We start from the raw sequence: 13,281 nt of genomic DNA on the forward strand, positions 1-13,281 counted from the left end.
GGCAGGAGACTCGCTTGAGCCCAGGAGTTGGAGGTTGCTGTGAGCTGTAATGCCATGGCACTCTACCCAGGGGGATAGCTTGAGGCTCCGTCTCAAAAACAAAAAGAATTACCCAAGCAACCATTAATACCTTAGAAATAAATTTATTTCATTTCATTTTATTTATTTTTAAGATAGGTTCTCGTTGTGTCTGCCAGGGTAGAGTACAGTGGCATGATCATACTTCACTACAGCCTCGAACTCCTTGGCTTAAGTGATTCTCCCACCTCAGCCTCCTGAGTAGCTGGGACTGTAGGCATATGCCACCATGCCTGGCTAATTTTTTTGTAGAGATAGGGTCTCACTATGTTGCCAAAGCTGGTCTTGAACTCCTGAGCTCGAGCTATCTTCTATCTTGGCCTGCTGAAATGCTGGGCTTACAGGCAGGAGCCATAGTGCCCAGCCTTATCCATTCATTTAAAATTAGCTTTTAAAAAATTGATAAAGCTAGTATATACTAGCATATATTCATGGTTTTTAAAATTAAGTCCTTATCTAAGGACAAAAAACAGCCTCCTCCCTCCCCATCTCCCTTAAATAATCTTCTGAATTCTTACAAAGAATTTCTATGCATCTACACATACACACACACATACTTACATACTTCATTTTTTTCTTGCCAATGCAAAATTGTTATTTTCTGAATCACACTATGCTGCATCTGACATTTTTCACTTTAGAACTTCTCTTGGAGATATTTCTATGTCACTATAGCTAGCTCCACTTTCTTTCTTTTATTTTTTGAGACAGAGTCTCACTTTGTTGCCCTCGGTAGAGTGCAGTAGCACTCACAGCAACCTCAAACTCTTGGATTCAAGTGATCCTCTTGCCTCAGCCTTCCAAGCAGCTGGGACGATAGGCACCTGCCACAATGCCCAGTTAGTTTTTAGAGACAGGCTGCTCTTGCTCAGGCAATCCACCTGCCTCAGCCTCCCAAAGTGCTAGGATTACCAGCATGAGCCACCACGATGGCCCTATTTTTTTTAATTACTGGCTAGCATTTGCTATTATATGGCTGGATTTTAGTTTGTTTGGCTGTTCCTCTCTTCATGTACATTTAGGTGGTTTTCATCCTCACAATCAATGCTACAAGTCCCTTGTCTACAGGATGTGCATCCGTTTAGGGTAGACTGGTGGAATGACTCGGTCCTTGGTCATGCTCTTTGTGTATCTTGTTGGAAACCTGACAGACTGCCTCTTTGTGTATCTCTACTAGAAATCTGGCAGACTGCCTTCTCAGAGGTGAACCTCAAGTGCTTCTGGGTGCCTATTTCACCATGAAAATGGAATAGGAAACATGGTTTTAATTTTTGATAACCTGATAGGCAAAAATATTTTAGTGCTTTGTTTTTGTTTTGTTTTGTTTTTGAGACAGAGCCTCAAGCTATCCCCCTGGGTAGAGTGCTGTGACATCACAGCTCACAGCAACCTCCAACTCCCGGGCTTAAGCGAGTCTCCTGCCTCCGCCTCCCGAGTAGCTAGGACTACAGGCACCCGCCACAGCACCAGGCTATTTTTTGGTTGCAGCCGTCATTGTTGTTTTGGCGGGCCTGGGCTGGATTCAAACCTGCCACCTTAGGTGTATGTGGCTGGTGCCTTAGCCACTTGAGCCACAGGCAGCTGAGCCGTTTTTGTTATTTTTAAAAACGATTATTACTGGCAAGGCGCAGTGGTTCATGCTTGTAAGCCTAGCAGTCTGGAAGGCCAAGGTGAGAGGATCCTTGAGCTCAGGAGTTCAAGACCAGCCTGAGCAAGAGTGAGATGCTATCTTTACTAAAAATAGAAAAACTAGGCTCTGCGCCTGTGGCTCAAGCGGCTAAGGCACCAGCCACATACACCTAAGGTGGCAGGTTCGAATCCAGCCTGGACCCGCCAAACAACAATAATGACTGCAACCAAAAAATAGCCGGGCGTTGTGGCGGGCGCCTGTGGTCCCAGCTACTTGGGAGGCGGAGGCAGGAGACTTGCTTGAGCCCAGGAGTTGGAGGTTGCTGTGAGCAGTGAAGCCATAGCACTCTACCCAGGGGGACAGCTTGAGGCTCTGTCTCAAAAAAAAAATAGAAAAACTAGCCTGGGTGTCATGGTGGTTGCCTGTAGTCCCAGGTACTGGAGAGGCTGAGGCAAGAGGATTGCTTCAGCTCAAGAGTTTGAGATTGCTGTGAGCTATGATGCTATGGCACTCTACCCAGAGGAATGGAGTGAAACTGTCTCAAAAAAAAAAAAAAAAAAAAAAAGATTACTACTGGCTCAGCATCTGTAGCTAAGCAGCTAAGGCACCAGCCACATGCACCAGAGCTGGAGTGTTTGAATCCAGCCTGGGTCTGCCAAACGACAATGACAACCACAACCAAAAAATAGCTAGGCATTGTGGCAAGAGAATCGCTTAAGCCCAGGAGTCGGAGGTTGCTGTGAGCTATGATGCTACAGCACTACCCAGGGTGACAGCTTGAGGCTCTGTCTCAAAAAATAAAATTATTATTAAAATTGAGTAACTTTTTATTTGAAAACTGAATTGCCTCTTTTGTGAATTGCCTACTTATGTTTTGCCCAGATTTCTATTGGGTAGGTCCTAGGATTTTTTTTCTATACTTTCAATATGTATGATTTATGAAGAAGTGATGTCTGCCAGGACTGTCCTCTTCTAGTTTCATTTGTTTATCTTTTAGCATACAAAACTTAAACATTTTCAAGTGGTCAAGTTAATCTTCTATACAATTCTTTAATTTTATATTTTAGGAAGTTTTCCCTACTCCAATACAAATATATTTTCTTATAGTTATTGCTGATTATTTTATAGTTAAAAAACAAAACGCATGGCCAGGCATGTACCTGTAACTCAAGTACTCTGGGAGCCCAAGGCAAGAGGATTGCTTGAGCTCAGGAGTTTAAGAACAGCCTGAGCAAGAGTGAGACCCCATCTCTACTAAAAATAGAAGAACTATCCAGGCATTTTGGCAGGCACCTGTAGTCCTAGCTAGCTACTCAGGAGGCTGCGGCAAGAGGATCACTTCAGCCCAAGAGTTTGAGGTTGCTGTGGGCAACCTGTGAGGGTGACAGTGTGAGACCCTGTCTCACAACCAAACCAAACCAAACAAACTGAAACACATGTAGGTGTTAAATTAGTCTAAAATTTGTTTGGGGGAGTGGAATGAAATAGAGTTCCAACATTATTTCCCCCCGCCCCCCCCAATAGATAGCCAGAGTTTTGGCAACCCTGAAATGTTACAATACGCTGCAGTTTCTGGAAAGCTATTTAAAATTATAGTGTTCTGGGATCCCACCCTTTGAAACTGTGCTTAAAAACTGTGGAGAAAACTTCAGAAGTTTATGTTCTGCTCCTCCAGTTTGCAGCCTTAATTCTAGTCCAGTCCCTCTCTGATTTGACAAACAGGGAGCTAGAGCTAAGAAAGGGGCAGTAATCCCCCATGGTGATTTTCTTCCTTCCCCCATTTCCCCTTTACTTTGTGGGGCTCCCAGGAGGCCTGAGGACCCAGGAAGCCCCATTTATTCAGTTCCCCCAGCTTCATACCCCAAGCCATGGCTGGGGGCTGAGCCAGCTGCAGTTGTGACCCCTGGAGTCAATGTGACCTTGAGATGTCGGGCACCTCAACTTGCCTGGAGGTTTGCACTTTTCAAGCCTGGAGAGATGGGCCCCCTACTCTTCCGGGATGTGTCCTCAGAACTGGCAGAGTTCTTCTTGGAGGAGGTGACTCCAGCCCAGGGAGGCAGTTACCGCTGCTGCTACCGGAGCCCAGACTGGAGGCCAGGTGTCTGGTCCCAGTCCAGTGATGACCTGGAACTGTTGGTGACAGGTGAGGTCCTGGGGCAGGGGAGGAGACAGGGCACGGGGTTGGTATAAGAGAAGGAAGGAAGAGAAGGGACAGAGAGAAACAGGGAGACAAAGAGACAGTGAGACAGACTGCAGGGCTGAGAGTATTTCACACAGATAGATTCACAGAGACAGGTGCTCAGGCAGAAGGGACAGAGAGGTGCAGGGAGGGAGGGACAGAGCTAGGGAGGCAGACAAATTTCATAGACACATGGGGAGAGAAGAAAGAGATACAGACAGGGACAGAGACAGGCTTATACAGTGACACAGAGGGAAAAAGAACGTGCAGATAGGGAGAGACTCCCAGGAAACAGGTGATTCTCAATGAGGGGCAGGTGCGCCCCCCAGGTGATCTCTGTCAATATATGGAAACATTTTTAGTTTTCACACCTGGGGAGGGAGTGCGACTGGTATCTAGTGGATGGGAACTTGCGATGGGGCTCAATGCCCTGCCACACACGGGACAATGGCCGCCCGTGATAAAGACTTCTCCAAAATGTCACCAGCTCTGAAGTTGAGAAACCTGGGGAAAGGCATAGAAACGGAATGGCAGGGTAAAAATCAGAAAGGCAACCAGCATCTGAGATCCTGGGGAGTGAAACACGACGGGAAGAGAGAAAATTTAGAGATAGAGAATTGAGCGAGGCACAGACCGAGGGCAAGAGGCGTGCGATCGGAGGGGGACATGCAGAGAAAGGCGTGTTTGGAGACAGAGACGCAGACGACATGGGGACGGAGGTGAACAGACGTAGAGAAGGCACAGAGAAACTGGGAGAGACCCTGGCTGAGACAGGACAGAGACGAGGAGACAGAGTGGGAGGCAGTGGCGGGAGGCAGAGAGGACCCGGATGGCGCGGCGGCGTCCAGCGCTCAAGGCCCCCCTGGGTCCCTCCGCGCAGACCAGCTGCCGCGGCCGTCGCTGGTGGCGCTGCCCGGGCCGGTGGTGGCGCGCGGTGCCAACGTGAGCCTGCGCTGCGCCGGCCGCGTGCGGGGCATGAGCTTTGCGCTGTACCGCGTGGGCGCGGCGGCCCCGCTGCAGTTCCAGGACTCAGCGCAGCGCTGGGCCGACTTCCCGTTGTCCGGCTCCCGCGCCCCCGGCATCTACAGCTGCTACTACCACACGCCCTCTGCACCCTATGTGCTGTCTCAGCGCAGCGAGCCGCTGGTCATCAGTGCGAAAGGTGAGCGGACTCTGCAGCCTGACCCCCAGCGTCCCGCTCGAACCCGGGGGTTCTGTCCCCAGCCCCCTCAGACACAGGGGTCCAGGCCCCCTTTTCCCCCGGACCCAGGGGTCCAAGTCCCCATCCCCTCCTCCCTCGGACCTGAGGGTCCAGCCCCAGCCCTCCCTCGAACCTAGGAGTTGAAGCCCTCCTCAACTTGCCCTCAACTTTGGGGAGTCCAGTTCCCAACTCCACCTGGGGAGTTGGGGACACGAGTGGCGAGGCTCAGACTTCAGGCCGGGACACTGACTGCCTCTCTGTCTCCGCCCGCAGACACTGATTCCTCGGACTACACCCTGGGGAACCTCGTCCGCCTGGGGCTGGCAGGCCTGATCCTCATTTTCCTGGGTGCTTTGGTCGCTTTCGATTGGCGCCGCCAGACCCAGGGCCCTTACAGTGTTGAGCCTTGAACCCTGGAGGCTGAGCGTAGAAAACCAGACACCTGCAACGGGGGAGGGGACATGAATTCCGGAAGAGAGGAGAAGGAAAAACTGGGATCCCTGAAGTTAGACTGTCCTTTCCCCAGCCCCACAGCCCTACTGGCTCAGCCCAGCTTAACCATCCATCCTTCAACCCTGTGCGGTGTGGGGAAGCCTGACTGAGTGAGAGGCGTGTATTTAAGGTTTCCAAGACGGAAGGCCTGGGTTCTGATCCCAGTGCTGCTGCGCTCCCTGGGACATTTGGGAAGCGTCCTTTCCCATGCCTTGGTTGCCTTGACTGTAACATGGATGCCCAGATAGTAATACCTTCTTCATAGAATGGTTGTAGGATTAAGTGGATAATATAAATAAGATGTTTAAAACAGTGACAGCCTGTAGAAAATGCTTAATAAATGTTAGCTACTGTGTAACACCAATTTTGTATTGTGTTTTTGTTTTGAGACAGAGTCTTACTCTGTTGCCCTGGGTCGAGTACCATGGCGTCGTCCTAGCTCACAGCAACCTCAAACTCTTGGGCTCAAGTGATCCCAGCCTCCTAAGTAGCTGGGACTACAGGCACCTGCCACAATGCTTGGTTGGTTTTTCTAGTTTTAGTAGAGATGGGATCTCTTGCTCAGGCTGATCTCCAACTCGTGAGCTCAAGGGTCCTCCAACCTGAGCCTCCCAGAGTGCTGGGGTTACAGGCATGAACCACTGCTCCCAGCAGGAATCAAACCCTGAATACCCAGTTAGTATCTGCAGGGAACTTTGGAATGGCTTGGTGTGGGGGGAGAAAACTCCATAAGCTGGTGTTCAAAGTATTGGGGGTGGAGAAATAGTTTTCCTTTACTTCCTCATCTCCCTGGAAGGCTGACATGAGACAGTTTGTCATTGCTTCCTGGGTTCTGATAAGGTGTGAAGCTTTGCACTCTGCCCATCAGATCAGAGCTGCAGAATATAAAAATGCTTAGCTGTAGTCTAGAAATGGGGGGACCTCAGAACTGGGGGGAGCCCACAGCCCTGGCAACAGCTGTTTGGCTGCTTTGTTTTATTGCTTTCCTTTTAGTGGGTTGGGGTTCTTAGGGAGCTGTGACTTCTTTTGCTCTCCTTGGAAGTAATAGTCGGCCTGGATTTTTTGTTTTTTGTTTGTTTGTTTTTTGTTTTTTTGAGACAGTCTCATTATGTCACCCTTGGTAGAGTGCTGTGGTGTCATAGCTCACAGCAACCTCCAATTCTTGGGCTCAAGTGATTCTCTTGCCTCAGCCTCCCAAGTAGCTGGGACTATAGGCACCTGCCACAACGCCTGGCTATTTTTTGTTGCAGTTGTCATTGTTGGTTAGCTGGCCCAGGCCAGGTTCAAACCCACCACCTTCGGTGTATGTGGCTGGCGCCATAATCACTGTGCTACAGGTGCCAAGCCTGGATTTTTTTTTTTTTTTTTTTTTGAGACTGAGTCTCACTCTGTTTCCCTCAAACTGCTGGGCTTCAGCTATCCTGCTGCCTCAGCCTCCTGAGTAGCTGGGACTACAGGCACCTACCACAACACCCAGCTAGTCTTTTTTCTGTTTTTAGTAGAGATGGGATTCTGGCTTTTGCTCAGATTGATCTCGAACTTCTAAGCTCAAGCCTCCACCCACCTAGGCCTCTCAGAGTCCTAAGAATACAGGCATGAGCCACCACGCCCAGCCTTAATAGTGACTCATTTTATCTTCCATTGTTGTGTCAGTCAACCCTGACTTTGGCTCATCTTGTGTGAGTGCAAGAGCTATGGTGTATGTCTGTATTATGCTGTTATCAACTAACATCCTACTAATCTATTTCCTGCTTCCTAACAGTGAAATTAAGCTTTACAAGCCTTCTTTGCACATTTAAGGCAGACTTAGAAAACTCTAGAGTTTAGCCTGAAAAATTGAAGTCTTTCTAATTAACCAAAAAGAGTTTAAGAAACAATTTAAGAAGGTGTTTTCTCTTCCTTACAGCTATAGGGAGGAAAAAGAATGGGGAGGGAGGAAAAAAAAATGGGAAAGGAGGAGAAAAAGACATTATTCAGTGCCATAAAATAAATTAAATAATGTAATTTGATAAGGTAATAAGCTGAGAAAATTCAAAGGACTATAAGTGTATTTTGTAGTCCTGTGTAGTACAGGGATGTATGGATTTTTATTACAGTTGCCAATGTGTTCTGTTCTCTGGTCCTATAAATCTGTTCTTTGAGGTATAATTTTCACCTTGTAGGAGTCCAAAGGCATTAGGAATTATTGCCAGCAATTCAATAATAATTTTCTAGGAGAAACTTTGTTGCCAATTGGTGGTTTTACTTGATATTTTGTTGCCTTAGTAACAATGTTATCAGTGACATCTGAATTCCACAGCAGAATAAATACTACATCAGTTCTGTTAAATCAGAGGCTGATAACTGGAATGTGTCTTGTTTCATTTTCTGTTGTTTAAAACAATACCTGAAAGTAGGTAATTTATAAAGAAAGGGAATTTCTTTCTCTCTCTCTCTTTTTTTTAGAGACAGAGTCTCGCTTTGTTGCCCTCGGTAGAGTGCTGTGGCATCACAACTCACAGCAACCTCCAGCTCTTGGGCTTAGGCAATTCTCCTGCCTCAGCCTCCTAAGCAGCTGGGACTCTAGGTACCTGCCACAACGTCCAGCTATTTTTTTGTTGCAGTTTGGCCAGGGCTGGGTTTGAACCCACCACCCTCAGTATATGGGGTTGGTGCCCTACTCACTGAGCCACAGGCACTGCCCAGGAATTTATTTCTTACAGATATAGATGCTGATGAGCCCATGTCTGGCAGGGACTTTCTGCAGAAAGAGGTGGCACAGGGCATCATATGGGAATGCCTCTTCTTAAAAAGCCACCTGTCCCTGGGGTGGCTGTGGCTCAGTGAGTAGGGTTCTAGCCCCATACACCAAGGGTGGTGGGTTCAAATCCAGCCCTGGCCCAGGCCAAATCTCAACAAAAAATAGCCAGGCATTATGGCAGGCGCCTATAGTCCTAGCTACTCCAGAGGCTGAGGCAAGAGAATCGCCTCCAGGCATCCTCAAACTACAGCCTGTGGCCCACATGCAGCCCGCTTAAGACATTTATCCGGCCCACTGGGTGTCTTTGCTGCAGCTGCCTGTCCTGCTTAGCAGCAGACTTGTCCCCAGGCCCCCAGTCCGGCCCTCCAACAGTCTGAGGGACAGTGAACTGGCCCCCTGTTTAAAAAGCTTGAGGACCCCTGGAAGCCCAAGAGCTGGAGGTTGCTGTGTGCTATGATGCCATGGCACTCTACCAAGGGTGACAAAGTGAGACTCTCTGAGGTCCCACTCCCTTATAACCTGTTAATCCATTAATTCATGAACAGATTAATGCATTAAAAGGGCACACTCTTATGCCCCAGTCACTTATTAAAGGCCCCTTTTCTTGATACCGCCACATTGTGGATTAAATTTCAATGTGCATTTGGAGGAGACAAATATTCAAACCATAATACCATATTAAGATGTTTTTCTTTCACATTTATGATGGGGGAAAAAAACCCAAACGCCTAAAACTCTGCTAGTCTTACTTTAATAAGACTTTGAGAATCTTGTTTCATTTTAGTTGCAGAATTAATTAATACTTATGATTTTGGATGTTGTGAATAATATGAGGAAAAGATATTAAAAAGACACAGTTACACAACTGATTAATTCATTGCTGTGGGGTCAATGCTGTTAAAGTATTTGAGGACATTCAAGGGAGTCCTTGCTAATAAATGATTTTTTTTTATTTTTTTGAGACAGTCTCACTATGTCACCCTGGGTAAAGTGCCATGGCTTCACAGCAACCTCAAACTCTTGGGCTTGAACGATTCTCTTGCCTCAGCCTCCCAAGCAGCTGGAACTACAGGCATGCACCACGACATCTGGCTAGTTTTATTTTATTTTATTTTCAGTATACACGGGGTCTCCCTCTTGCTTAGAGTGGTCTCAAACTCCTGAGCTCAAGCAATCCACCTGCCTCAGCCTCCCAGAGTGCTAGGATTATCGAGGTGAGCTACCATCTCTGTCCCAATGAAAGTATTATTAGGCTGGTTTCTGAGGGAACAGTAAAAAGTAGCCAAGCAAAATTAGGAGAAAAACTCCAGACACAGGAAACAGCATGTCATAGGGCCTGAGATGGGCAGGACATTGTATATTCCAATCTACTGGTTCTCAAATATTGCTATACATGAGAATTTCCCAGAAGTGGTTAAAATGTAGCACCCAGCCTTTATCCTAGATCCATTATAAAATTTAAACTCTCTGGGTGTGGGATTCAGGCATTTAGCAAATATACATATGCATTTTTTCCATCAAATATAAATGGACTAAGACACATGCCAATGAGCTCATATTAGACATGGGGTGGATTAAAGATGGCTCCCAATTCCTTGTCATTGTCCCTACAGAAAGGGAGAGTTTATTTTCTCTTTCTTTGAATCTGGCCTTCCCTTCTGACTATAGAAGAAGGGCCACTGTGCCAATTTCAGATTTAGCCTGTAAAGAGACTAATAGATTCTGGCTTCTCAATTTCAGAAAGTTTTCTTAGAACATCCCCTTTTTAAATCCAGATGCCATACTCTGAGAAGTCTAAACCAAATGGAGAGGCCATGTTTAGGCATACCAATCAATAGTCCTAACTAGCTCTTGGACAACATCTAGCATCACCTGCTTGCCATTTGAGTATACCATCTTGGAAATTCTGGCCCTGTTGAATCCCCATGACTGAAGCTCCAGAAGACATCATGTTGAGCAGAAGAACCACCTTGCTGATCCAAGTCAGTCCACAGAATCAGAAATAATTTTGAAAAATGATCATTACTTTGGGGGCTGGGCATGGTCGCTCACGTCTGTAATCCTAGCACTTTAGGAGATAGAGGTGGGAGGATTGCTTGAAGTCAGGAGTCTGAGACAAGACTGGGCAACATCACAAGACTCCTATCTCTACAAAACACATTAAAAAATAATGTGGTGGTGTGCACCTGTAGTCCAAGCTACTCAGGCTGAGGCATAAGGATCCCTTGAGCCCAGGAGTTGGAGGCTGCAGTGAGCTAACTGCACTCCAACCTGGGTGACAGAGGAAGGAAGAAAGGAAGGAAAGAAGGAGATTATTCCTTTAAATCACTCAGTTTTTAAGTGGCTTGTTACATAACAACAGATAACCTAAAGAAAAGACAAACCTACATAATGATGACTTAAAAACAATACCAATTTATTTGTTCCCATAAAAATAAATCTGGAGGTAAGTAGTGTAGGGCTAGCACAAGGGTCCCAATGGTCATCATGTCTTAACTGACTTCTGTCTCACCCTCTACCATCCCTGGAATATAGCCTTCAACTTCATGGTCCAATATGGCTGCTGGAGTACCAGACATCACATCTACATTCTCGGCAGCTAAGTGAAGTGTGTAATGTAAGTGTGTTGTCAAAAGATGCTCTTGGGGTGGGGTGCAGTGGCTCACACCTATAATCCCAGCACTGTGGGAGGGCAAGGCAGGAGGATCATTTGAGCTCAGGAATTTGAGACCAGCCTAAGCAAGCATGAGAGCCTGTCTCTACTAAAAATAGAAAAATTAGCCAGGTGTGGTGGCAGGCACCTGTAGTCTCAGCTAAGCTACCGGGGAGGCTGAGACAGGAGAATCACTTGAGCCTAAGAATCTGAGGTTGCAGTGAACTAGGCTGACACCACTGCACTCTAGCCCAAGTGACAGAGCAAGACTCTGTCTCAAAAACAAACAAACAAACAAACAAAAAAACACTTTTGGAAGCTGTCTGCAATATTTATGCTAGCACATCATTGTCCTAGATAAAGATAATGGCTACATCTACCTGTAAGTGAGGTTGGTGGCAATGGTCCCAACTAAAAATCAGGATTCTCAGCAGCAAACAGACTGTTTTGAGATAATTGTATAGGAATTACCTGCAGATAATTTCTGCACTCTCTTGTCCATTTTTAATTTTTTTTGCTGGAGTCTTTTAAAGTCAGTTCCAGACCTGATATTATTTCATCAACAAGAACATTTTATTTTGGTAATGTATCCATAAGGTTAGGTATGATAAACATCTAGCAAAAGGAGCAGTAATTTACCACAATCATTCCAGTCCCCAGTTATCTAAAAACATGTTATTAAGCTATCCTTCAACAAAAGCTATTTAAACAGAACTGCAGTATGTCTTGATGTTAAGATGATTTGTAATGCCTCTTTTTACTGTAGTAGCAATAGAAGTGATTTTGATGATGTTCCTAAATCTGAATTGCAATCCAGTAAATGCTCATTTGCTTTATTATTGTCTTCTATGACACTTGCAAAAAGACCTTATTAACATATTTGGACAGTTGGGGCCACCTAATGGGAAGAGAAGAGACAAACACTTAGTAAGGTGAGGACACAGTGGAAGACCTGGTGGTACCTAGGACACAGGCATGTAACTCCTAGCAGCAATGCCTCTCTGGTGATGCATAATTGTAGGGGACAGTGTCTGAAGAAGTGGGCTTCCTATTAGATATTTTAGAAGCATAATGGATCCTGCCTTCTGACCTCTTTTAGGGTTTTTTTTGTTGTTTGTTTGTTGGTTGGTTTTTTTTTTTTTAAGACAGAGTTTCACTGTCACTCTTGGTAGAGTGCTATGGCGTCATAGCTCACAGCAATCTCAAACTCTTGGGCTCAAGTGATCCTCCTGCCTCAGTCTCCCAAGTAGCTGGGACTACAGGTGCCCACCACAACACCTGGCTAGTTTTTCCAATTTTAGTAGAGATGGGGTCTTGCTCTTGCTCAGACTGGTCTTGAACTCTTGAGTCAAAAGATCCTCCCATCTCAGTCTCCCAGAGTGCTGGGGTTGGATTATAGACATGAGCCACTGTGCCCAGCCCAGATCCATTCTTACATACATACCTAAGTTTGGAGTGTTTGTGTACGTATAACCTGGATGTGGCAGGGCTCAGTGCAACTGAGCTAGAGGTTTCTCAGCAAATATAAAATATAACATGTAATTATAAAACACAATTATATGGCGGGTTTCAGTCTCCTCATATATACAATGAATGAGCTTAATGGCAGCTACCATGAGTTCTGATAACAAAGTGAGTTAATGTGTGTAATTGCATAGAATGAGGACTTGGCGTATGGATGAAAGATTATTGCTCTTCATTCCCTATTTCATTGTTATTAAATCAAATCCAGTTTAATTGTTCCTCCTTTTCTACCAGTGAAATGGAACTTTAACCGACCTTGACTCTTTGATTAATGAAATTCCAGAGCCTAGTTTTAAAATGCATATCTATGTAGTTAGCAAAAGATATGTCAGGAAGAGGTGGACAAGATGTTCTCTTTGTCCTGATGCTACATAAGGAGGAAGATTTTTTTTCTGAGTCATAAAACTAAATTAAGGAACCTGATTTGATAAAGTGTTGACTTGAGAAGATTCCCAAGAATATCAATCTTGTTTTCTGGTACAATATGGAGAAGTACATGAATTACATGAATATTCATGACTGTTACTAAATTGTTCTTCTCTTTTGAAGCAAAGTCTATACCGGAACTGAATTTGAACGAAAGGGTCATGTAAGAATCTCAGGTCTTGGCTCGGCGCCTATAGCTCAACCGGCTAAGGCGCCAGCCATGTACACCTAAGGTGATGGGTTCAAATCCCCAGCCCGGACCCGCCAAACAACAATGACGGCTGCAACCAAAAAAAAAAATAGCCGGGCGTTGTGGCGGGCGCCTGTGGTCCCAGCTACTTGGGAGGCTGAGGCAAGA

The 13,281-nt window shown here is 45.9% G+C and overlaps 1 protein-coding gene across 1 annotated transcript in view; it reads left to right on the top strand.

Moving 5' to 3' along the window:
• The window catches only part of OSCAR (osteoclast associated, immunoglobulin-like receptor), a 7,485-nt gene extending 1,987 nt beyond the window's left edge, over positions 1-5,498 (top strand). The window contains exons 4-6 of the mRNA XM_003801596.2: positions 3,552-3,851; positions 4,768-5,049; positions 5,362-5,498. Coding sequence (XP_003801644.2) covers positions 3,552-3,851; positions 4,768-5,049; positions 5,362-5,498 — 719 coding nt within the window. The remainder of the gene's footprint in view (positions 1-3,551; positions 3,852-4,767; positions 5,050-5,361) is intronic.
• The last annotated feature ends 7,783 nt before the right edge of the window (positions 5,499-13,281 follow it).

Source organism: Otolemur garnettii, unplaced genomic scaffold (genome assembly GCF_000181295.1).
Source record: "Otolemur garnettii isolate 467f Iridium unplaced genomic scaffold, OtoGar3 scaffold00212, whole genome shotgun sequence".
Taxonomy (NCBI): Eukaryota; Metazoa; Chordata; class Mammalia; order Primates; family Galagidae; genus Otolemur; species Otolemur garnettii.